We start from the raw sequence: 26,772 nt of genomic DNA on the forward strand, positions 1-26,772 counted from the left end.
ATTTTAGTGGACTCCCGGGCTGATTTCAATCGCGCAGCTCAGTATTGGGAGCGCGCTATGCGGGGGTCCACGATCGGGGACTCGTGGAGCTCACAGAGTTGCGGCCATCTTGGCCGGCAGCTCCACTGGAAGTCACCATGCGCGATTTTAAAGATAAATTACATATTACTAACAATAGTTCCGCCAGTTCATTTTTCAATTCTATCAGTACTCTGGGATGAATACCATCCGGTCCAGGAGATTTGCTGCTCTTCAATTTGTCAAATTGTCCCATTACTTCCTCTAGGTTTATAGAGATTTAATTCAGTTTCTGTTACGGTTGTGCCCATGTTTCGTGCTCTCCTTCTTCTCGCCACCTGGTGGCCAGACTTGGTGGCTGCAATGGACTGTCTGGGTACTGTCACCCGTTCCAGATTTCAGCCCAGTCCGGTCTGGATCTTCCGGGCTGCCAGACTTGCTTGCACCCGTAGTTGCCTGGTGATTGCTGCAGCTGAAGCCTCAGCTGCTGCTGGGCTTATTAGCCATTTGGAACGCCTTTGCCTTTGCATCGCCTAGGGCCCTGGTATGTGGGTGTACGCTGTGCACGTCTGCCTAGTCCAGTTCTTGTCTGAGATCCTTGTCTGATTCTAGTTAGTCTGTGTGTAGTTTAGTTTAGGTTTTATTGCTTATTTCCTTGTCTGGTTTCTGGTCTGTACTCTTTGTCTAGTTCTTGGTTCCCTGAGTTTCCTGTTTAGTAGCTGCCTGGCAGCTTTCAGTCCTAATCCTTATCTGTTTGTGTTTCTTGTTTTGTGGCTGCGTTGGCAGCTTTTAGTCTTACTCTGTTGTGTGTTGCCTGTTGGTATCCAGCCCCTGCCCTGTCCTGCAAAGCCCTGCCGGCCGCCTGCACCCAGGGGCTCAACTCCTGGGGAAAAGCGGCTAAGCGCAGGTGAAGACTAGGGTTCCTGCTCTGCCTGTTCCAGCTTGTTTGCCTCTGCTGCAACCCCAGTCCGGGGTTCCAGTCCTGTTCTGCCTTGCCTCTGGTGTGGGGTGGTTTTGCCTGCCGCTTCTCGTCAGTGGCCCAAGGGCTCACAACCTAGTTTCCTGCTTTGAAAACGTGACAGTTTCTTCGACTCGTCAGCTTTGAATACCATTTCTGGCACCAGTATCTCTCCCAAATCTTCCTCGGTGAAAACCGAAGTAAATAATTTATTTAATCTCTCTGCAATGGCTTTGTCTTCCCTGATCGTCTCTTTTGCCCCTCGGTCATCTAGTGGTCCAACTGATTCTTTTACCAGCTTCTTGCTTTTAATATACCTAAAAAAAATTCTTATTATGTGTTTTTGCCTCCAACGCAATCTTTTTTTCAAAGTCCCTCTTGGCTTTCTTTATCAGCACTTTGCGTTTGACTTGATATTCCTTATGCTGTTTCTTATTATTTTCAGTCTGTTCCTTTCATTTTCTGAAGGATTTTCTTTTAGCTCTAATAGCTTCCTTCACCTCACTTTTTAACCATGCTGGCTGTTGTTTGGTCTTCCTCCCTCCTTTTTTATTACACGGAATATATTTGACTTGGACTTCCAAGATGGTATGAACAGCATCCACCCCTGATGTAAATTTTTGACCCTCGCAGCCGCTCCTCTAAGTTTTTTTTTTTTTCACCATTCTTCTCATTTTATCATAGTCTCCTTTTTGAAAGTTAAATGCTAACGTATTGTATTTCCTGTGTATACTTACGCCAAAGCTAATATCAAATCTGATCATATTATGACCACTGTTATCAAGCGGCCCCCATCACCATTATCTCCTGCACCAGATCCTGCGATCCACTGAGGACTAGGTCTAGAATTTTTCCGTCTTTTGTTGGCTCCTGTACCATCTGCTCCATAAAGCAATCCCTGATCTCGTCAAGGAATTTTACTTTCCTAGCACGTCCTGATGTTACATTTACACAGTCAATATTGGAGTAATTGAAATCACCCATTATTATTTTGTTGTCCAGTTTGTTAGCCTCCCTAATTTCCGATAACATTTCTACATCAGTCTGTTCATCCTGGCCAGGCGGACAGTAGTACACTCCTTTCATTATCCTTTTCCCCTTTACACATGTAATTTCAATCCACAGGGATTCCAAGATGTGTTTTGTTTCCTGTAGAATTTTCAATCTATTTTATTCAAGGCCCTCCTTAACATACAATGCTACCCCTTCACCAATTCAGTCCACCCTATCACTACGATATAATTTGTACCCCATTATGACAGTGTCCCACTGGTTATCCTCCTTCCATCAGTTCTCAGAGATTCCTATTATATCTAATTTTCCATTTAGTGCAATATATTCTAACTCTCCCATCTTATTTCTTAGGCTTCTGGCATTCCCATATAGACTTTTTAAACTATGTTTGTTCCTATTTACATCAGGCTCAGTACTTGACTGTATTAAATTGCAATCTTTTGTCTGATTTTTATTTTTATTTAAGGACACGTGATCTACTACGGTCTCTTGTGCAACCTCACAATCGGGATACCCTATCTTCCCTGTTTTGGTGATATCTCTAAAAGATACCTTATTCCGAACCATGCGCTTTTGAGCAACTGTCGGCCTTCTCCCAGTCTCTAGTTTACAAAGCTGCTCTATCTCCTTTTTAAATGCCAATGCCAGCAGCCTGGTTCCACCCTGGTTAAGGTGGAGCCTGTCCTTTCGGAGTAGGCTCCCCCTTCCCCAGAATGTTGCCCAGTTCCTAAAAAAAATCTAAAACCCTCCTCCCTGCACCATCGTTTCATCCACGCATTGAGACTCCGGAGCTCTACCTGTCTTTTGGGCCCTGCGTGTGGAATGGGTAGCACTTCAGAAAATGCTACCCTAGAGGTCCTGGATTTGAGCTTTCTACCTAAGATCCTAAATTTGGCTTCCAGAACCTCTCTCCCACATTTTCCTATGTCATTGGTACCCACATGTACCAAGACAGCCGGCTCTTCCCCAGCACTATGTAAAAATCCTATCGAGGTGATGCGTGAGGTGCGCCACCTTCGCACCAGGCAGGCAAGTCACTAGGCGATCTTCACATCCACCAGCCACCCAGCCATCTACTTGCCTCATAATCGAATCACCCACTAGAACAACTGCCTTAACCCTTCCCACCTGGGCAGTATCTCCTGGAGACACATCTTTGGTGTGAGAGGATATTGCATTCCGTAGTGTGCTGGTCCTGTCTACAGGATTACTTCCAGCCTCACCAGGGTGATGCTGTCCTTTTAGGAGGCCTCCCTCCTCCAAGGCAGCACAGGGGCTGACATATTGGAGGTGGGACTTCTCTACAATGTTCCTGTAGGCCTCCTCTATGTACCTCTCTGTCTCCCTCAGCTCCTCCAAGTCTGCTACTCTAGCCTCAAGAGAACAGACTCGTTCTCTGAGAGCTAGGAGCTCTTTGCATCGAGCACACACATATGACATCCCACCAAATGGGAGATAATCATACATGTGACACCCAATGCAAAAGACTGGATAGCACCCCTCTTGCTGCTGGATTACTGTCTGCATCTTAATATTATAGAGTTGTTTAATTAAAACTTTTTAAGGCACTAGGGATATCAGATGAATATAATGATCTTTTGACTGTTGTAATTTGTAATTTATTTAGAGTTTGCTTTTAAAAACTAATTAACTGTAATTCAGACTAATGAAAATAGAAAATTCCCCTCTTGTCTTAATTAGAATAGTTGAGCTAGGGGTGGATGGGAGTTGGGGAGGGTGGGCAGGAATGAGGACTGAACTGGGCCCTTCTGTGCCTTCTAGAGACTATCTGTTGATGCTGTGGCAGAAACTTCACGTTTTAAACCTATGGAGACTAGCTAATAAAGACTGCTTGTTTTTTTTTTCTTTTATTGTAAAATTTTAACTGTGTTTATCAATATCCCACAATTCCTCTTTTAAACCCTTATGTTTAAGCTGTGGCAGATGTTGAGGTTCTTGGGCCACATGGCCTCTAATGTTCATGTGACACCCATTGCACATCTTCATTTGAGATGTGCCCAGTGGGTCTTAGCTTCCAAGTGGTGTCAGGCCACAGGGAACCTAGAGGATGTCATCTGAGTCCCGCCAGACCTGGTTCAGTCCCTGCTCTGGTTGATAATTCGATCCAATTTGACTCTTGGACTCCCATTCCAAATTCCATAGCCCACGAAGGTGCTGATGACAGATGCATCCCATCTAGGGTGGGGAGCTCTGTTAGATGGGTTTCACACTCAAGATGTTTGGTCAGCCCAGGAAACAGATCTCCAAATCAACCTTCTGGAGCTCTGGGTGATTAGAGATTGGCTGAACAACCAAATTGAACTCATTCAAAGAAACAATCAGGTTGCCATGTACTACATGAACAAGCAGGGGGGACCAGATCATGCCCTCTGTGTCAGGAGGCTGTCCGGATGTGGTGTTGGGTGCACCAGCACAGGTTGCTCCTCATGGCCACTTACCCAGTGGGCAAATTCAATAGCCTGGATGACAAACTGAGCAGGGTCATGCAACCACACAAGTGGTCCCTCAGCATGGGCATTGCCTGTGAGATTTTGAGTGTGGGGCAACCCCTCAGCGAATCTCTTTGCCACTCATTCCAATCATAAATGGCTCCAGGCCCATGACTAGCTACCATCAAATGCCTTCCTCCTTCATTGGGGAACAGGACTTCTGTATGTGTACCCTCCTATTCCTCTTGTGGGGAAGACTTTGCTGAAACTCAAACAAGACCATGGGACCATGATATCGATCGCTCCCTACTGGCCCCAGCAGATCTGGTTCCCTCTTCTTCTAGAGTTATCCTCTGAAGAACCGTGGAGAACAGAAGTTGTTTTGACCCTCATCATGCAGAATGAGTGATCTCTTCTGCAACCCAACCTCTGGTCTCTGGCCCTCACAGCCTGGATGTTGAGAGCTTAGAATTTGCTTCCTTGCATCTTCCTGATGGTGTTTCCAAAGTCTTGCTGGCTTCTAGGAAAGAGTCCACTAAGAGATTTTATTCTTTCAAATGCAGGAAGTTTGCCATCTATTATGAGGGCAAGGCCCTAGATCCTGTTTCCTGCCCTACACAGACCCTGCTTGAATATCTTCTGCATCTCTCTGTCTGGTCTCAAGACCAACTCCGTAAGGGTTTACCTCAGTGCAATTAGTGCTTATCAACATGTAGAGGGTAAACCCATCTCTGGACAGCCTCTAGTTCTTTGTTTCATGAGACCCTCAATGGTCAACCAAGCTCACACTGTCAGGGCAATGACCGCGTCAGTAGCCCATGTGTGGTCAGCCTCCATTGAAGAAATTTGCAAGGCTGCGACGTGGTCTTCAGTCCACTCATTCACATCTCATTACTGCCTTGAGCAGGATACCTGACATAATGATCGGTTTGGCAGACATTTCTGCAGAATTTGTTTGGGGTCTAGATTTCAACTCCATCCTCCTAGGCCCATTTTGTTCTGTTCCAGGCTGCACTCTCACTAAGATTGTATATTGTTTCAGGTTAATTACTTTTTTGCCCTTGCGAATTCAATTGACCACTGGTTATTGTTTTCAGTGAGCCTGGTAGCTAAGGATTCCTACATGTGAGAATTATAGAACTTCTTGTCCTTGGAGAAAGTGAAGATACTTACCTATAGCAGGTATTTTCCAACAGCAGGCCTTATATTCTCACATACCCTCCCACCTCCCCTTGGAATTGTCTCCTTTTTTCTTATTCTTTATATTGTACTTCTGGTCCTGCGCTGTTGCAGCGAGTGGGAAGGTACGCGCACATGTGCGTTAGAGCGCGTCTCACACTCTAAGACCTGTTTTAAGCTTGTTACAAGCTCTGGACCAGCTATGTGGACCCGCAGTACTCCACCTGTGAGACTATAAAGCCTGCTGTCCTCTGAGAATACCTGCTACAGGTAATTATTTTCGCTTCCCCTGTTAAATATCGCAAGATAGCTGGTTAAGTGCCATTTAACCAGCCAGGTGCCATTCCTGGCTGGTTAAATGGTTTTGAATATCGGGGAGACTTTCTTCAGTAAATAGCAATTCTGGATTAATTTTATTGAAAAATCTTATAAGAAATATTAATTATTTTAGGATTACAAAATGTTCTGACTTTATGAAAATGGTAAAAGCAGTTCTTATTTTTCCAACCATACATTAAAATAGACAAGCTTTTTTTTATATGTAATGTTAATATAATAAAATCAAAATATTTTACTTAATTTCAAACAGCACGGCAATGGATCTTTACCATCAGTTGTTAACAGTGCAGTATTCCATTTAGAAACAAATCTTCATGGGCCTACAACAAGGACTTTTACAGGGTAAGAAAACTATATATGCACATTCCTTTTATCAAATTGTTTATTAATATATGGATGAGATACAGAATATAAATTTTACACTTACCTTTAGTGAAAGTTTATACAGTAGCAGCTGCAAAGATATTTTTACAGATGTTAAGAGTTCCCAGAAATGATCATTATAATCAACAAAACCGTAAAACACTGAATTTATTTACTATAGTAAATAAGTGAAAGGGGAGATATAATATTTATATTTATTTGTAATAAAAACATCTAAATATTTGACAGGTTTTAGTAAATAACAGGTAGGTGAAATTTCCCATAGATAAAAATTCAAAGGCAAGGTACCCTAATATGAAGACAGAGGGCAGAAGATTGATAGGAAACATAAAATAAACATGGAAAGCATACAGAGCATGGTTTATGGCATTCCACTAATAAATAAATAATCTTCTATATATATAAAAGGCAACCCCAACGTTCTGAAGCCTCCACAGAAGTTGAGGCGCCCGAGATATCCGGTGTGCCCTGGAGTGTCTGCACCGCCCTCGCGTCAAAACGTCATGACGCGTCAAAACGTCATGACGTCGAGGGCAGAGCTATTGACACTCGAGGGCCGAAACGGCCCACAGCGAACAAGGCAAGTAGCTTCTAGGGACGGAGGGAGGGGGCCCCTTGCTAGCGCCCGTTTCATTCCGCTCAGAAACGGGCATTTTTTCCTAGTTAATAATAATGCATTTATTTTAACAGCCCTCAGAATGTGCCCTAAAGTGACTGGTTGGGTTAGCAACTGGTTGAGTTGAAGGTGACAAAAGGTAGTGTTAAATAGAGTTGTCTCTGAGGAAACTTTACCAATAGTGTGCCACAGGCATCAGTTCCTGTTCTGGTTTTTTATATGTTTTCAGCAATATTGGGAAGGAGCTATTGAGAATGGGAAGGTTTGCCTCTTTGCAGAAGATACCAAAATCTGCAATAGGGTAGACACCCTGGATGGTGTGGATAACATATAGAGATTTGATGGTTAAAAAAAAATACAGGGTCATGCATTTTGTCTACAAAAACCTAAGAGAGCAGTACAGTATAGGGGGTGAAATATTACTGTGCATGAAAGAAGAGTGGGAGGTGATCTTATTTGTTGATCTTAAGGTGGCAAACGGACTCTTCTGCAGTGGCGTAGCCACAGGTGGGCCTGGGTGGGCAGGAGCCCACACACTTAGGGCTCAGGCCCACCTAACAGTAGCACACGTTTAGCGGTAGCTGGTGGGGATCCCAAGCTCTGCCAGCTGAAGACTTCCTCCTGATGGCAATGAAAACGCTACTGTCCATGATACCAGCACCTGCGCATGCTCAGTTTTCAGCGCATGCCTGCTGCAGACTGCCAAAGTGGAAAGAAGCGTTTTTCTGCCAGCTGTGATCATTTTTTGGGTGGGGGTGGGAGAGAACACTTGGTGCCCACCCACTTATTGCCTAGGCCCACCCAAAATCTGTTGTCTGGCTACGCCCCTGCTCTCCTGCAAACAACTAAGCATTATTCATTATCCTCAGCAGCAGATGAATCCAGAAACTGGTGGGTTATATCCGCCTACCTGCAGGTGGAGTTAGAAAACACTGAAATGAAGGCAGAGGAATGCTGGCTTCGGCCTAACCCCTGTTAAGCCTTTCCCTCAGCTGAGAGGTGCCCAGCTCTACCTCCGGCTGCCTTTCAGGTGCTGTAGAGGACTTGCAGCTTATCTGCATATCGTTTCAGACTTCTCCGGGGTGGCTCCCAGGTACGCTCCGATCCACTCAGGGCCTCCGCTCTAGGTGCCCAGTGCTCCCGCCAGGTGCTGTGGAGGACTTGCAACCCTTCTGTATTTCCTCACAGCTGTATCTGGGGTGACTCCCAGGTCCACCCCGATCTTCCCAGGGCCCTCTCTCCAAGTGCTAGAGTTTCCAGATGCTTTTTGGCTAGGATCAGGCGACCCTCAGGGGGAGGAATGCTGGCTTCGGCCTAACCCCTGGTAAGCCTTTTCCTCAGCTGAGAGGTGCCCAGCTCTACCACCGGCTGCCTTTCAGGTGCCGTAGAGGACTTGCAGCTCATCTGCATATCCTTTCAGCCTTCTCTGGGGTGACTCCCACTCCGATCCACTACATATGCACCCATAAACACCTCAGTCACTACTCATGGCCCCTATACACATTCTTTTCCTTGCCCTGTCCCTTCCTAATCTTTTCCCCCTCCCCCTACCGCTGTCTACCGCAGGAACTCACTGCCCATCCATGTCCTCTCCCGTCCTGCTCACTACTACAATACCCTACCTACCCCGTCCCTCACCACCTCACCATCTCTCCTATCCAGTGTTGCCAGGTGGGCGGTTTTCCGCGACCCGCCGCGGGAAATTTTTGCCCGCGGCGGGTCGCGGTTTTTTGGGCTTCTTTTTTTTCTTTTCCGCGGTTTTTCGGGCGGTTTTTTCGGCCGTGGGGGGCGGGGTTAGTGACGTTTTGGGCGGGGTTAGTGACGTTTTGGGCGGGGCCGGTGACGGGGGAGGCGGGGCCGGTGACGGCGGGGGCGGGGTTGATGACGGCGGGGGCGGGGGTGATGACGCGGGGGTGGGGGTGTCAGGGGCGGGGTTTGAGTTTGGGCGGGTTTTGGGCGGTTTTTACGCTGGATTGGGTGGGAAAAAAATTTTCCACCTGGCAACACTGCTCCTATCCCCCTCCTCCTTCCTAGCTCTCAACCTTCATCACTTCCTTCCTGCCATTAACCCATCCCCATTCCTCTTAAGCGCATTCTGTCTTCGTCGCCCTACCTCCCCCACCCTCCTCACCACTCTCTTGCTCCTTCTCCTGCTATCCGCGGGAGACATCAATCCCAATCCAGGTCCCCCACACCTGTCCTCGTCCTATCCATGCAAATGATTCCGGGATGTGTCCAATCTCATCTCTATTCCCCTCCTCCCCCCCTCTTCCCTCCCCTTCTCATGTACCCTGTGGAATGCCCACTCTGTCTGCAACAAACATTCCTTCACCCACGAGCTCTTCATCTCCCGTTCCCTCCAACTGCTTGCCCTAACTGAAACCTGGCTCACTCCTGACGACTCTGCCTCAATCGCGGCCCTGTGCCATGGAGGGTATCTTTTCTCCCACACTCCCCGCCCAGTTGGCCGCGGAGGAGGAGTCGGGTTTCTACTTTCGCCTTCCTGTAGTTTTCAACCCCTCCTCCTACCCCAGTCTCACTGCTTCTCATCCTTTGAAGTTCACTCCATCTGTCTATTCTACCCGCTGCCACTCAAAGTTGCAGTCATTTACCGCCCCCCCCCCCCCCGATAAGTCCCTCCCTTCCTTCCTTACCAACTTCGATGCCTGGCTCTCTGTTTTTCTTGAACCCTCATCGCCGTCCCTCATTCTTGGAGACTTTAACATACACGCTGATGACCCATCCGACTCCTACGCTTCTCAGTTCCTTACTCTGACATCCTCCTTCAACCTCCAGCTGAGCTCCACCACCCCTACTCACCAAACTGGCCATTGTCTTGACCTCGTCCTCTCCTTTACCTGCTCACCCTCCAATTTCTGCGCCTCTGCTCTTCCTCTCTCAGATCATCACCTGATCACCTTTACACTTCATCACCCTCCCCCTCAGTCCCGCCCAACACTAACCACTACTTTCAGGAATCTCCAGGCTGTCGACCCTCCCACCTTATCCTCTTGTATCTCTAATCTCCTCCCTTCCATCATGTCCTCCGAGTCTGTCGACAAGACTGTCTCTACTTACAATGCCACTCTCTCCACTGCTCTGGACACACTTGCACCATCCATCTCCCGTCCCACAAGGCGTACTAATCCCCAGCCCTGGCTGACCTGTTGCATCCGATACCTTCTCTCCTGCGCCCGATCTGCCGAACGCCTCTGGAGGAAATCTCACACCCATAGCGACTTCATTCATTACAAATTCATGCTATCCTCCTTCCAGTCCTCCCTATTCCTTGCAAAACAGGACTATTACACCCAATTGACTAATTCTCTCGGCTCCAACCCTCTTTGTCTCTTCTCCACTCTTAACTCCCTCCTCAAAGTGCCCTCTGCTCCCACCCCCCCCTCACTCTCTCCTCAATCACTAGCTGACTACTTCCGTGACAAGGTGCAGAACATCAACCTCGAATTCACTACCAAGCCACCTCCTCCTCTTCACCCTTTAACCCACTCCCTCAACCAACCAACCCAGGCCTCCTTCTCCTCTTTTCCTGATATCACCGAGGAGGAAACCGCCCACCTTCTTTCCTCCTCGAAATGCACCACCTGTTCCTCTGATCCCATCCCCACCAACTTACTAAACACCATCTCTCCTACTATCACCCCCCCCCCCCCCCATCTGTCATATCCTCAACCTCTCTCTCTCTCCACTGCAACTGTCCCTGACACCTTCAAGCATGCTGTAGTCACACCACTTCTCAGAAAACCATCACTAGACCCTACCTATCCTTCCAACTACCGCCCCATCTCCCTCCTACCTTTTCTCTCCAAGATTCTTGAACGCGCCGCCGCTGATTTTCTTTCCTCTCATGCCATCCTCGATCCGCTTCAATCCGGTTTTCGCCCTCTACACTTGACAGAAACGGCACTCACTAAAGTCTATAATGACCTGTTCCTTGCCAGATCCAAAGGTCACTACTCCATCCTCATCCTCATTTGGGTTCCAGGGCTCTGTCCTCTCCTGGTTCTCCTCTTATCTCTCCCACCGTACCTTCAGAGTACATTCTCATGGATCTTCCTCCACCCCCATCCCACTCTCTGTTGGAGTCCCTCAGGGATCTGTCCTTGGACCCCTTCTTTTTTCAATCTACACCTCTTCCCTGGGCTCGCTGATCTCATTTCATGGTTTCCAATACCATCTTTATGCTGACGACACCCAGCTTTACCTCTCCACACCAGACATCACAGCGGAAACCCAGGCCAAATTATCGGCCTGCTTATCCGACATTGCTGCCTGGATGTCCAACCGCCACCTGAAACTGAACATGGCCAAGACCGAGCTCATTGTCTTTCCACCCAAACCCACTTCTCCTCTCCCCCCACTCTCTATTTCAGTCGACAACACCCTCATCCTCCCCGTCTCATCTGCCCGCAACCTCGGAGTCATCTTCGACTCCTCCCTCTCCTTTCTGTCCATATCCAGCAGACAGCCAAGACCTGTCGCTTCTTTCTCTATAACATCAGCAAAATTCGCCCCTTCCTTTCCGAGCACAGCACCCGAACTCTCATCCACTCTCTCATCACCTCTCGCCTTGACTACTGCAACCTACTCCTCACTGGCCTCCCACTTAACCATCTATCCCCCCTTCAATCCGTTCAGAACTCTGCTGCCCGTCTTATCTTCCGCCTAGACCGATATGCTCATATCACCCCTCTCCTCAAGTCACTTCACTGGCTTCCGATCAGGTACTGCATACAGTTCAAGCTTCTCCTACTAACCTACAAATGCACTCAATCTGCAGCCCCTCATTACCTCTATACCCTCATCTCCCCTTATGCTCCTACCCGTAACCTCCATTCACAGGACAAATCCCTCCTGTCAGTACCCTTCACCACCGCCAACTCCAGGCTCCGCCTTTTCTGCCTCACCTGAGCCCATACGCCAAGCCCCCTCCCTGCCCATCTTCAAATCCTTGCTCAAAGCCCACCTCTTCAATGTCGCTTTCAGCACCTAACTATTGTACCTCTATCCAGGAAATCTAGACTGCCCCCAATTTGATTGACTGCACTTTTTTGTCCTTTAGATTGTAAGCTCCTTTGAGCAGGGACTGCCCTTCTTTGTTAGATTGTACAGCGCTGCGTAACCCTGGTAGTGCTTTATAAATGTTAAATAGTAGTAGTAGTAGTGAACTTGGACGTCCAGCTCCTCATCCCTTTCTATCTCTTTCACCAGCAGGTGGTGGACAGATTCCTTCCAGCTCCTGGATTCTGCTTTGTACATAAGTATTGCCATACTGGGAAAGACCAAATGTCCATTAAGCCCAGCATCCTGTCTCCAACAGTGGCCAATCCAGGTCACAAATACCTGGCAAGATCCCAAAAAAGTACAAAACATTCTATACTGCTTATCCCAGAAATAGTGGATTTTCCCCAAGTCCATTTAATAATGGTCTATGAACTTTTCCTTTAGGAAGCTGCCCAAACCTTTTAAAACTCCGCTAAGCTAACCGCCTTTACCACATTCTCTGGCAACAAATTCCAGAGTTCAATTAAATGTTGAGTGAAGAAAACATTTATCCGATTCGTTTTAAATTTACTACATTGTAGCTTCATTGCATGCCCCCTAGTCCTAGTATTTTTGGAAAGCATAAACAGACGCTTCACATCTACCCGTTCAACTCCACTCATTATTTATTTGGGGTCTCCTGGGTTCGTTAGGCCAGTTGAGCAAGGTGGTGTGTCGCTGAAGGTGCAACCTTTGAAGGCATACTTGGATTCTACGTCCCTGCCTTACCCCACATTCCTCTGCTCTCATTGTTCTCACATAGGGTTTTCTGCCTGAGCTGCTTTAGCCTTCCTCACCACAAAAAAAAAAAAAAGAGGAAACCCTGTATCTGACAAAGCCTGGTGGTGGGGAGCGAGGAGTGCTATTTTGGGCTCCTCCTGAGAGACATCGTCAGATTTGGGGGAATGATTGATCTACCCTAGTTAGTGCCTTCCTTTTGTTTTGGGTGGTCCGTGCAATCTGGTCTTCGCGGGAGATAGAATGGTGGCAGAGTCCATAAAAAGGTGTCCCCGCTGTGGGATGTGGCGTTCTGTAGCGGGGGTGTGCAATGCTAAGTGTGCTGAGGCTCTGGGCAGTGTTGGCGTGATGCTTCCTTCCAGTGACCCAAGCGCGTGCCGTAGTGACTGATGCAACTGAGGCAACTTTGGATCCCACTCTCCTGATGTTGGGGGATCTTGTGTGTTCTTCTAGACCAGCAGGCAGGAGCAGTAGCAGTACAGGGGCGGCCTCAGAGTCTGTTCCAAGCACGGCAGGTGAGCTGCCTGGGGATGTTTTCTCCCCTGATTTTATTTTCTCCAAGGACAAGCAGGCCATTAAATCTCACAAGTGAGTAACGTGGTGCTGTGGTGTCCAGTCCAGGCTTTATAACAAGCTTTAAGAGCTTTCTGGAGCATGAGACATGCTCCACCGTGCATGAGTGGGTGCCTACCTGTCCACCACAAGGGCGCAGTTACAGCAGTTGTTTTTCTACTGCAGTGAAGAGAGGACTGTGTCTGTGGTTTCTCTTCATGTCTGGTTCAGAAGAGCTGCTTTTTGGTGCCTTTTGAGCTTTTTTTTTTTTGCTTTGCCTTGTCAGACATTTCTACCTTTTCTTTCCGTACATTTTCAGTTATTTTTTGCTGATTTTTAAGTTTCCTTTATTTTCCATGCCTTAGGCCGCGTTTAGGCCTACTTTCTGGTCAGGTCTTTCCTATGAATTTTTTCCGTGATGCCTTGCCTTTTTTTCAGGCACCATTGGGTCTTTTGATTTCACTGGGGAAGCTTTCCCTTCCCTGTTCACTGTAGTTCCCAGTGGCTTTAAATGCTGTTCCCAGTGCAATCGGACAATCTCTGGCAAAGACACCCATTAGTGGTGTCTTCAGTGCTTAGGGCCTGCCCATAGCCCTGCCAGCTGTGTCTACGGATGAAGAAACGAACCCAGGTTACCAGAGATGCTCAACGCGAGAGGATTTTTGGATCCAGATCCGAGTCCTCGACGTCAGCATTGGCATCGAGGTTGACGTCAGCATCAATGTTGAAGATTGCTTCTGCATCAGTCCCTATGGCTACTTCGAGACTCAATGACACTGGAAGCATTGGTGCTTCGATTGGATCTCCACCTGTCTTGACTCTGACTGCTGGACAGGGGCCCCAGGACTGGCCAGCGTCGGGCCCAACCTCGAGGCGACGTGAGGATTTGACATTGTCCTTGTTGGTACCGAGGAGTCTCAATACTGAACTTCAGGTGAAGGCCAAGAAACATCTGCATCTGTCATCCTTGATGCATGGTGCCGGGTGCTCAGGGGTGTCGAGGGATTCAGCACTCGAGAAGCATCAGCGCTGGGAGGATCACTCCCTCTCTATCTAGGAGGTGCCAATGCACCTGTCTCCAGGCAGTCAGGATCTAACTCCCGTTTTGGCCCCATCAGTTCTGCAGCCTGTCTCGGAGCCGGCGCTCTAGCCTTTCCTGGTGTTGGCCCTCGATGAGCGTATCTGTGTCTTGCTCCCTGAGCTGCTGGATGGAATTCTGGTGTTCATCGGTATCGAGGGTGCTTGTGCCCACCATATAGCTCGTTGTGGCCCCATTTGGCCCTCAGCCTGCAGTGTGGCTGCTGGCGCTGAGTGCAGCCCCAGTGTCAACTGGCACCCAAGCCAGTATCCCTTTGACTTTGCTGGAGTAGAAGCGGGAGCCGACTTCTCAATGCCCCTTTCAAGGTCGAGGAGGACTCGGTCTCAGCCCTCCCACAAGGAGTTTCTGACTGACACCGATGACCGTTCTTGGGAGTCAGAGGAGGATCCAATGTATTTTTTGGAGGATGAGTTCTCCAAAGACAAGCAGGCTGATATTCTCACAAGTGGGTGACGTCACGTCGGCCCCGGAGGATTTTAAAGCAAAATCTAAAAATCTCTTTTACGGCGTTCCGTCGCGCGAGCGACCGTACTGCGCATGTGCGCACACATCTTCCCGCTCGCTGTGCGGACACGCCCCTCAGTTTTTCTTTTTCCGCGTCTGAGGAGACACGGAGTTCGTTAGTGCTTCGTGTTTTCTTCAGGTCCTCGGAGTAAAATCTCTTTTTTTTATTTTACCCTTTTGGGTGTTCTTTATTTTTTTCATTTGTACTTTTTCATGGCAGGCTCTTTGTGGCTTATATATGCAGGTACTTTTTGTACCTGGGGCAAGGAAAAGTTAAGTAATTGCCAGAGTCACAAGGGGCTGTGCCTGAAATGAAAACAAAGCATATAAGCTTCTCTTTTTCTTTTTTCTTATTAAAAGTGCTGGTAAATTGTTATCTGTGGGCTCTCTCTTGCCAGCAAAGTAAAACAAGCCCACATTTTTAGGATCCATTTATTAAACTTACAAATGGCTCTCGAGAGCTGTGAGAGCCTGCTTCAGCACACCACTGTCTTTAAGCTTCACAAGTGGTGAAGGTGTAAGTCACAGGAGAAAAGCAGGAACCTAAGCAGGTGCAACTCTGGTCAGCCACTGAATGGGCAACCTGGTGACACAAAATCAGTGGTGTAACCTTTGAAGTGAGTCTCCACCCGCCTCGGTGCCTCCTGCTCTGCAGGTCATTCGGGCGCATCGGCGGATGTGTCTTGGGCCGGATCATCTCCCTGAGAAGTGCAAGTAGTGTCTCAAAGACGAGACGTATGCTACTTGCCAGGGATGCCCAAAGGAGATCAATTTTGGAGTCCGACAGAGACCGATGCACGCTGGGTATAGTTATGCATCGAGTAGGTCTCCACCTGCCTTGGCGCCTCCTGCTTGGCAGGTCATTCGGGCACATCAGCGGGTGTCGGTACCATCGGTGCCCAGAGCTTTGCTCCCTCTGTTATGGAGGTATCTGGGCTTCAGACATCAGTTGGTGCCGAGAGCGTTGCTCCCTCTGTTATGGAGGTATCCTGGCATCGGACGTCGATACACCGGTACCAGGTATACACGGTGCCATCGGTACCGGGTATCATCGGTGCCGTGGATACCATCGGTACCGGGTGTCATGGGTACCGTCGGTACCGAGTATCATCGGTGCCATGGGTACCGTCGGTACCGAGGAGTGTCGGTACCAGGAACATTGGTACCATGGTCGGTGCCATGGGTCCCGTCGGTACCGGGTATCTTCGGTATCATGGGTCCCGTCGGTACCGGGTATCATCGGTACCATGGGTACCGTCGGTACCGAGTGTCATCGGTGCCATGGGTGCCGTCGGTACCGGGTATCATGGGCACCATCGGTATCGAGTATCATGGGTACCATTGGTACCAGGTATCATCGCCCATCGGTACCGAGTATCATGGGTACCATCAGTACCATGGGTACCATCGGTACCAGGTATCGTCGGTACCATGGATACCATGGGTATCAGGTATCATGGATACCGTCGGTACATGAGTACCATCGATACCAGATATCATGACCAGGTACCATCAGTGCCATGGGTGCCGTTGGTACCAGGTGTCATGAGCACCGGCGGTACCATGTGTACCATCGGTGCTGTTGGTGCCGGATATCATGGGTACCATCGGTATCACATGTCATGGGTACCATCGGTACCAGGTATCATGGGTACCATCGATACCAGATATCATGACTATCATCGGTACCAAGTACCATGGGTACCATTGGTACCGGGGGTCATCGGTATCATGTGTACCATCGGTACCGTCGGTGCCATGGGTACTATCGGTACCATCGGTCACATCTCTGTTATGGAAGTCATCTGGCAGTCTGGTTTCGATTCCCTTGCATTTCCAGATTTTGTCCTTGGCTTCGGTACCATGGGTACCATTGGATGCCATTGGTGCTACCGCCTCCTCCGGCATCTGGCTTTTCACCTGGGATTAGATCGCCTTCACCGATGCTGCCTCTGGTATTGGTGTTCGCAGCCTACTGGGGCAACTTCTCGACCCCGTCGTAGAACTTACCGCGCCTCCATATCGGACGCGTTTGGATCTGAGCTGCTCTGTTTGAGTAGTTAGCTCAATTCAATGATGGTTCATCTGAGGAACATGAAGGTCATGGGGTTTTCTCTGCTGAGAATCCTCTAGATCTTCTATCTGTCTTGACACATTACAGTGGAGATTGTGAATTAGCCCAAGGCCCCAGATGCTCGAGGTCCTGGACTATCCATCTTCACCTAAGTCTTCTGCCAGAGGATTCTGCTCTCAGAACAGATAGGAGTTCTAAGAACTTGCCTCGGTGGCCCCGGGGCCAGAGCATACATCCTTAACCTCTTTTGGGAGAATGGCGTACTAGGCTGGCATGATCGCGTCAAAAATCAACTCCTGCCAGATCTTTACGAGCATTCCCGCTGGCTAACCCTTTTCACCAGGTGGTCAGGTACCACACGGTGTGTCGCAGGTTCCTGTCCAGGGGCATTTTCGACACTTGTAATGTAACATCTAGATTTCTACTCTAGGTATAGTGATGCGCAGATTCTCATGACTGTGTCCCTCTCACCTGGAGGAGGGGACTCAGCAGAAATTTGTAGATATTCTGTGCATACACTTCCTCATCTCGATTTAAGAGAAGAGTAGTTTTCCTTGTGCCTTAAGGAATCGTACGTATACTCCTACTTCTCCACAGCCGGTTCAGGCTATGCCTCAGCACGCTCGTTATAGTCAACGGCGTGCACCTAACCAAGCCCCTGCAGCTATTCCGCAGAAACCAGGGACGGGTTTTTGACTGGCTCCAATTCAGCATAGCCTATATAAAAAAAAAAAAAAAACCGTACCGGCCAATCTGCCTGTCGGGGGGAAGTTTAAATTTTCTCCACCAAAGGTGACTTCTTTTAACCTCCAACCAGGGGGTTTTTCAAATAGTCCGGTTAGGATACATTCTCAATCTGGAATCAAACCCTCCACATTGCTCATTGGGAGTTTAATCCTTTAGCTTCCATCACAAGTGGGTACTTGCGGAGGAACTCTCTGCCCTTCTCAGCGACGATGCAGTCGAGCCCGTTCCTTCAGGGCAAAAAGGGTTGAGATTCTATTCCAGGTGCTTCCTTGTGGGTTGCGTCCCATCATAGACATCAGGGGCCTAAACAGATATTTGATTCAGGATGCTTTCCCTGGGCATCCTTCTTCCCATACTTCAGGAAATCGATTGCTTATGCTCTCTGGACTTACAGGATACTTATATCCACTTTGCGTCCAGAGTATGTTTTTCCCTAGTGCCTGGCTGTTGTTGCAGCGTATCTTCATAGACTGGGAGTGCATGTCTTCCCTTAAAACGATATTGTCCGTCTCAACGGATTACAGCACAGTAAATATTGAGACTTCTAGGCACATGGCTTCCACGGTTCACGTAACTCCCATGGTACTTTTACACATGACATCCGCTCAGTGCATCCTAGCTTCCCAGCGGTAATTCCTTTACAAGTGGTCAATTTTTTCCATTTTGATTCTGAGGCGTCCCGTCCAACTTACTCAGTCACAAAAGCTGCTGACGAAGGTTGCATCCCTCCTGGCAATTCAACCAAACAATCGGGTTGTGATGTACTCGATAACAAAGGAGTACTGGATCTTGCCCTCTGAGTCAGGCTGTCATGCAGATGTAGCGGTAGGCCTGCCAACGCGGCATGTTTCTCCAAGCCAATTATCTAGTTGCCGTAAACAGCAGTCTGGCTGACAGACTGAGCAGGATAATGCTACAGTCATGTTTGTTGGCATGGCTATAGCTCGTAAGTTCTTTGGGAAGTGAGATACCCCCTCAGTGGATCTTTTTACTTCTTAGTCCAATCACAAAGTCCCTCACTTCTGTTCCAGGCTGCAGGTTCACGGCAGGTTAGCATCGGATGCCTTTCTCCTTCATTGGGGGACAGGCTTTCTGTATGCGTATTCTCCCATACATCTGGTCGAACAGACTTTGCTAATTCACAAGCAAGATTGTGGAGCCATGATTCTGATTGCTCCCTTCTAGTTGTGTCAGATATGATTCCCTCTTCTTCTGGAGTTGGAATGTTTTCCAGCTCTCATTACGCAGAACGAGGGGGCGCTGCTACATCCCAACCTCCAATCTCTGGCTCACACGGTCTGGAGGTTGAGAGTGTGGGTTTCGTTGAGTCTTCCAGAGAGTATCTCCTGACTCTTGCTTGCTTCCAGATAAGATTCCACAAAGAGGTGTTATTCTTTTTCATGGAAGAGGTTTGCCGTCTGGTGTGACAGCAAGGTCCTAGATCCTGCCTCTTGTCTTATACAGACCTTGCTTGAGTTTTTTCTACACCTGTCTGAGTCTGGTTTCAAGACCAATTCTGTCAGTGTTCATCTTCGTGCAATAAGGGCTTATCATCAACGTGTAGAAGGTTAGCCTTTAGCTGTCCACTTCATGGAAGGTTTACTTCTCCCCCAATAGTAAAAGAATTCCTTGTATGTGTCTAGGGGGGGTAAATCCGTTGGGCTTAGCACCCCCAATAATTTTGAAAGTTGGCTCTTATGCTTCAGTCAAAGCCCCTATCACTCCTTATCCAGTATCTTGGGGTCTCAATGTTGTTTTTATCCAGCTACTGCAAGCTCAATTCGGGCCACTGGATTTCTGCCATCTGAAGTATTGGACCTGGAAGGTCGTTTTCCTTGGTGGCTGTTCCTTCAACTCGTAAGGTCGGTGAGCTTCAGACTCTCTAGTAGCTCAAGCGCCTTACCTTACTTCTCATCTTAACAGAGTAGTTCTCCGCATGCAGACAAAGTTCTTACTGGCGCTGGTATCAGAGTACCAACTGATCCAGTCAATTGTCTTGCCAACATTCTTTCTCCCTCATCTTACAAGCCCTGGCGAAAGCATGCTGCACACTTTTTACATGGAGCGGATGAGCTCCCTCGGGCAGTCCGCCCAGTTGTTTATTTCTTTTAATGCCAGTTGCTGTCGGAAACCGCACCATTTCTTCTTGGCTAGCAGATTGCATCTCCTTCGTTTTTGTCCAAGCTGGACTGACTCTAGAGGGCCATGTCACGGCTCACAAAAATTAGAGCCATGGCTGAGTCGGTGGCTCATCTAAAGATCAGTTACTATTGAAGAGATCTGCAAGGCTGCGGTGTGGTCATCAGTCCACACATTCACATTTCACTACTGCCTTCAGCAGGATAGCCGACGCGACAGTCGGTTTGGGCAGTCGGGGCTGCAGAACTTATTTGGGGTTTAGAATCCAACTCCAACCCTCCTAGGCCCATTTTTGTTCTGTTCCAGGCTACACTCATTTAGATGTTTCTTCTTTTCAGGTCAATTTTTTATTCTAGCCTCGCCGTTGCGAGACTCAATTGACCACTGTTTGTTGTGTGGTGTAAGCCTGGAAGCTAGGGATACCCCACTTGTGAGAATATCAGCCTGCTTGTCTTTGGAGAAAGAGTAGTTACTTACCTGTAACAGGTGTTCTCCGAAGACAGCAGGCTGCATATTCTCACAAACCCTCCCACCTCCCCTTTTGGAGTTGTCTCCTTCATCTTTTGGATTTAACTGAGGGGCGTGTACGCACAGCGAGCGGGAAGATGTGTGCGCACATGCGCAGTATGGTCGCTCGCGCGACGGAACGCCGTAAAAGAGATTTTTAGATTTTGCTTTAAAATCCTCCGGGGCCGACGTGACGTCACCCACTTGTGAGAATATGCAGCCTGCTGTCTTCGGAGAACACCTGTTACAGGTAAGTAACTACTCTTCCTGTGGTATCACCCCTGAATCCTTCCCTCCACCTGAAAGGAGAAAGTTTCCCCTTGAGAGCCTTTCTTTTCCATCTTTTGTAAAGGAAATGGCTAATGTTATTCAATTTCATTTGGAAGTGGAGGACAAGCCCAGGGCTAAGGTGCTTAAGGTCCTGGACCACACATCTTCTCCTAGTGAGGCTGTGACTGTCTCTCTCCACAAGGTAATCAAAGAAGTCCTCGATAGGAGCTGGGAGACCCCTCTGGTGGTCCCTGTCGTGCCCAAGAAGATCGACACCCAGTATCGGATCCACAGCACACCTGGTTTTTATAGCCTCACAATTTCATGGTGGTGGAATCCGCTCTCAAGAGAGTCAGGAGTTCTTTAGACTATGCCTTGGCACCCCCAGGAGAATCTTGGACCTTGGACTGTTTTGGGAGGAAGATGTTCCAGGCCTCAATGCTCGTGTCCCGTAAATAGTCTTACCAGCTCTTTACGATCGTTTACTTGCGAGACTCGGTATGCAAGCTGATACAGACTTGGTGTGCCAGCTGGCCAAGCAGCAGAAGAAGTGTTGAAAGTTCTTCGCCAGGGGAGCCGATGACACCTTTGACGTAGCTTCCAGGATCTCTGCTCAAAGTATAGCAAGGTGCAGACTTTCATGGATGCATGTTTCTGACTTGGAACAGTCAGTTCAGCAGAGGTTGGCAGATGCCCCATTCCGGGGGGATAATTTTCGGAGAGAAGATTGAGGAGGTCGCTGACCAAATCAAAAAGCATACTGATACCATCTGTTGTCTCTCCTGCCAGACGCCTTGTACATCTACCTTCTCAGCCAGGAGGTCTTTTTGGAAGCCAAAGAAGGGTGCCTATTACTCACAAAAATGTAGGAACGCCACTTCCCCTCGCCAGCCTGCTCAGGCGCAACCCTAGCATGGTCGTTATCATCAACAGCATGTGCCTAAGGCCCCTGCTGCTCCCCTGTCAAAGCAGGGGATGAGCTTTTGGCTGGCTGCAGCAGAGCATAGCCGTTGTCAAAGTGTCCGTGCTGGATGACTTGCCAGTCAGGGGGAGGCTGAAGTTTTTTCACGAAAGGTGGCTCCTTATAACCTCCAACCGATGGGTTCTCCAAATAGTCCGTCTCGGATACGCACTAAATTGGCTTCGAAAACCTCCAAATTGCCCACTGAGAGCTCATTACTTCAGCTGTCAGCATGAGCAGGTATTTGCAGAGGAACTTTCCGCATTTCTACGGGTCCATGAGGTTGAACCTGTTCCACCAGGGGAAGAAGGGCAGGAATTCTATTCCAGGTACTTTCTCATGCAAAGGAAGACAGTGGGAATGTGTCCCATCCTAGACCTAAGGGTCCTGAACAAATTCCTGGTCAAAGAAAAGTTCAGGATGGTTTCCCAGGGCATTCTTCTTCCCATGATTCAGGAAAACAATTGCCTGTGCTCTGTGAATCTGAAGGATGCATATACTCACATCCCAATACTTCCAGCCCATCAGAAGTATCTTTGATTTTGGCTAGGAATACATCATTACCAGTATTGCGTGTTTCCTTTTGGGCTTGCGTCAGCTCCCAGGGTCTTTACCAAATGTCTAGTGGTAATCACAGCGTTTCTACACAGACTGGGAGTTCATGTCTTGCCTTACCTCGACGATTGGCTGGTGAAGAGCATGTCTGCGGACGGTGCTCGGGAGTCCATGCAGAGGACTATTTGGGTGCTGTAGATTCTAGGGTTTGTTATAAACTACCCCAAGTCCCATCTTCACCCTGCACAACAATTGGAATTCATTGAAGCCCTGGTGGATAAGCGGAAGGTTTGAGCTTTCCTCCCAGGACTGAGGGAGGACACTGTAGTCACCCTGGCCTTTGTCTATTATCATTACAGCCATGAGCTTTGGTTCAAGGCCTGACTTCGGTTCAGGATCTAAAAATGACAGAGAAGCTTACAGGCCTGTAACTCTAATTTGAACTCTAGAGTAACTGTAGAATGTATGAGCTGTTGTGACACCCTCATGCAGCAAAATGAGGAAGGGGCTAGGGTGCAAAAACCTCAATAACAGGATGGTGCGGCCTACCAACAGGGCAGAGTCAGTTACACCCAAGAGGATATGGTCAGAATGCAGAACTGAGTGGTCTCACAGGGAGATGACCAAGCTTTCTAAGTAATGCTAAAAACAGCCAAGCACGTACAGTAGAATTCTAAGAAATATTAACTGCTATGTTACCATATTTCTCTGAGGACAAGCAGGCTGCTTGTTCTCACAAATGGGTTGTTGTCGTCCATGGCGGCCTAGGAACCGGAAAGAAATTTTGCCAGCAAAAATAAAGACTTTCGGGAACGTTCCGTCATGCAAGCAGGGCGGACCGCGCATGCGCGAACGACTTCCTGCCCGCCGCATGAGCGTGTCTCCTTAGTCTCTTTTTCTCCCTGGTTAGGTGCAGCTGTGTTTTTTAGCTCCACTCTGTCAGGACCAGGATGAAAACTTCTACGCGATTCTTGTTCGCTTTCTTTTTCTTTTATTTCAGGATTAAAATAATAATAATTATTATTAGTTTCCTGTATTTTTCTTTTACTTTTTTGCCATTTTAAAGTTTCCTTTACTTTTCGACGCGGCCGACATTTAGACCGCACGGTTGGGTTCTCCCCTTTTTGTGCTCTTCCTTTTTGGCACAATTGCGTCGTTTGATTTCGCCAAGGCTGTGTTTTCTTCCATGTCATCAGAGACACCCAGCGGCTTCAAACGTTGTACTCGGTGCAACCGGACCATCTCAGGTAGCGATACCCATGCTTGGTGTATCCAGTGCCTTGGGCCCGACAATAACCCAGCTGCTTGTCGTCTGTGTCTTCGTATGAAGAAATGGACCCAAGCGTCTCGAGAGGCCCAGTGGGAAAAGCTTTTTGGAGCTGGACCCGGTCCTTTGATGTTGACATCGACATCGGTGCTGAGGTCGGCGACGTCGACATCAACAGGAGCATCGACGTTGAGGAGCAATGTAATGGCTGCTGAGAGACCAATTCGCGCTGGGAGCAGTGAGATGTTGAGTGGGTCTCCACCTGTCTCAAGGCCTCCTGCTATGCAGGCCCCCCCCCCCCCCCGAGGAGACGTGAGGATTCCACGTCTTCCTCATCGTACCAAGGAGTCTCGATGATGGGTGTTGCGCGAAGGCGAAGAAGCACTGTCATCGTTCTCCTTCAATGCACAGTACCGGGAGCTCCGGGGCGTTGAGAGAGTCGGCACCCGAGAAGCGTCGGCGCTGAGAGGACCACTCCCCCTCGATACAGGAGGTGACGATTAGCAGCCCGGTACCTGCTCCCGAGCCTCCACGGATTTTGACACTGCCTGTTCTACCGGCCCCACAGTCTTTTCTGATGGCGGCTCTCGACGAGCGTATCCAGGCCTTGTTTCCAGAACTTCTGGAAGGCTTACTGCGACAATCAGCTTCGATGTCGGGGGTGCTTGTGCCCTCTATGTCATCTGCTGTAGCGGGGCCGGGCCCTTCATCTGTGGTGAGGATTCCGACTCTGGTGCCACCTGCGGCATCTGCGTTGGCTGCAACCCAGGTCGATTCCCCTTCGACATCAGTGGAGGGAACTTTGCCGCAGTCAGATCGGGCGTCGGCTTCTCGACATCGTCACGGAGGACATCATTCCTCAGTGTCGAGACAGGTCCAGTGTCAGAGTACTTTCACTCAGTTTGAGTCTGACACTGAGCAGGAACGCTCATGGGAATCAGAGGAAAATCCCAGGTACTTCTCTTGAGTCTTCTCGATGAGTCTTTTGGGATTCCCTCTGACCCTTCTCCTCCGCTGGAAAGAGGATTTTCTCCACAAGAGAGTCTTTCTTTTTCCTCTTTTGTCCGGGAAATGGCTACGGCTATTCCTTTCCCTGTGGAGGTTGAGGATGAGCCCAGGTCTGACAAGCTGGAAGTCCTGGATTATTCTTCTCCACCTAAAGAGGCTGTGACAGTCCCTTTCCATAAGGTACTGAAGGAAGTCCTTATGAGAAACTGGTCCGCCCCTCTGTCTGGCCCTGTGGTTCCCAAGAAAGCAGAATCCCAATATCGGATCCACGGTGACCCTGGAATGATGAGGTCCCAATTACCCCACAATTCCTTGGTGGTGGATTCCGTTCTCAAGAGAGCCAGGCGTACTAGGGACTATGCTTCGGCGCCCCCAGGCAGAGAAGCTAGGACTTTTGATTCTTTTGGGAGAAAGGCGTATCAGGCCGCTATGCTCGCGTCCAAGATCCAATCATACCAACTCTTCACGAGCATACACTTGTGGGACTCAATAAGTCAGCTGTCCAGTTTGGTTGATGCGCTCCCTGCGGAGTTGGCTGAGCCTTTTCGCCAGGTGGTCAGGCAGCAGAAGGCATGTCGCAAGTTCCTGGCGAAGGGTACTTTTGACACTTTTGACATTACATCCAGGATCGCTGCGTGTCTCTGACCTAGATCAATCAGTCCAGCAGCGGATGGCGGATGTTCCTTGATGGGGGGACAATCTTTTTGGAGAAAAAGTAGAGGATCTTGTTAATCAGATTAAAAAGCATAATGATGCTATGGATTCTCTCTCCCACCGGGCGCCTTCTGCTACAGCCTCCTCATCTAGGAGGTTTTTTGGAGGGAAGAGAAGCTCCCTATTCCTACTCTAGGCGTAGGTACACTCCTGCTTCTCGGCAGCCTGCCCAGGCTCAGCCCCAGCGCGCTCGTTCTTGTCAACAGCGTGCGTCAAAGGCCCATTCTGCTCCCCAGCAAAAGCAAGGGATGGGCTTTTGACTGGCTCCAGTTCAGCGTAGCCTCTGTCAAAGTGTCCGTGCCAGACGACTTGCCGGTAGGAGGGAGGTTGATGTTTTTTCACCAAAGGTGGCCTCTCATAACCTCCGATCGGTGGGTTCTTCAGATAGTCCTTTTAGGATACACCCTCAGTCTGATATCCAAACCTCCAAATTGCCCACCGGGAGCTCATTCTTACAGCTCCCAGCACAGGCAGGTACTTGCAGAGGAACTCTCCGCCCTTCTAAAGGCCAATGTGGTCAAACCCGTTCCACCAGGGGAAGAAGGGCTGGGATTCTATTCCAGGTACTTCTTGTGCAAAAGAAAATAGGGGGTGTGTGTCCCATCCTAGACCTATCTAGTCCGAGAAATGTTCAGGATGGTTTCCCTGGGCACCCTTCTTCCCATGATTCAGGATAACGATTGGCTATGCTCTCTCGACTTAAAGGATGCTTATACCCATATCTCGATACTCCCAGCTCACAGGAAGTATCTTCGGTTTTGGCTAGGAACGCAGCAATTTCAGTACTGTGTACTGCCTTTTGGTCTGGCGTCTGCGCCCAGAGTGTTTACCAAGTGTCTGGCTGTAGTTGCAGCATTGCTATGCAGACTGGGAGTGCATGTGATCCCTTATCTCGACGATTGGCTGGTGAAGAACACATCGGAGGTGGGTGCTCTGCAGTCCATGCGAATGGCTATTCAGGTGCTAGAACTACTGGGATTCGTGATCAATTATACCAAGTCCCATCTCACCCCAGTTCAAAAATTGGAGTTCATTGGAGCACTGTTGAACATAAAGACAGCTCAAACTTTTTTCCCCGAGGCGAGGGCAGAAAATCTCCTGTCCCTAGTGTCTACGGTTCAAGCATCTCAACAGATCACGGCTCGGCAGATGTTGAGACTTCTGGGTCACGTGGCCTCCACTGTTCACATGAGTCCCATGGCACGTCTGCACATGAGATCAGCTCAATGGACCCTACCTTTCCAGTGGTATCAAGCTGCGGGCAGTCTAGAGGATGTGATCCAACTGTCCACCAACTTTTGGAATTCCTTGCAGTGGTGGACGATTCGGCCCAATTTGACCTTGGGACGTCCGTTCCAAATTCCTCAGCCACAAAAAGTGCTGACGACTGATGCATCCCTCCTGGGGTGGGGGCTCATGTAGATGGGCTTCACACTCAAGGAGCTTGGTCCTTTCAGGAAAAAGGTCTGCAGATCAACCTCCTGGAATTAAGAGCGATCTGGAATGCTCTAAAGGCTTTCAGAGATCGGCTGTCCAACCAAGTAATCTTAATTCAGACAGACAATCAGGTTGCCATGTACTACACCAACAAGCAGGGGGGCACCGGATCTCACCCTCT

The 26,772-nt window shown here is 48.8% G+C and overlaps 1 protein-coding gene across 1 annotated transcript in view; it reads left to right on the top strand.

Annotated features, from left to right (window-relative positions):
* The window catches only part of LOC115469041 (tesmin-like), a 263,762-nt gene that overhangs the window by 33,489 nt on the left and 203,501 nt on the right, over window positions 1-26,772 (top strand). The window contains exon 3 of the mRNA XM_030201307.1: window positions 6,209-6,300. Within this exon, the coding sequence (XP_030057167.1) occupies window positions 6,209-6,300 (92 nt within the window). The remainder of the gene's footprint in view (window positions 1-6,208; window positions 6,301-26,772) is intronic.

Source organism: Microcaecilia unicolor, chromosome 4, assembly GCF_901765095.1.
Source record: "Microcaecilia unicolor chromosome 4, aMicUni1.1, whole genome shotgun sequence".
NCBI lineage: Eukaryota > Metazoa > Chordata > Amphibia > Gymnophiona > Siphonopidae > Microcaecilia > Microcaecilia unicolor.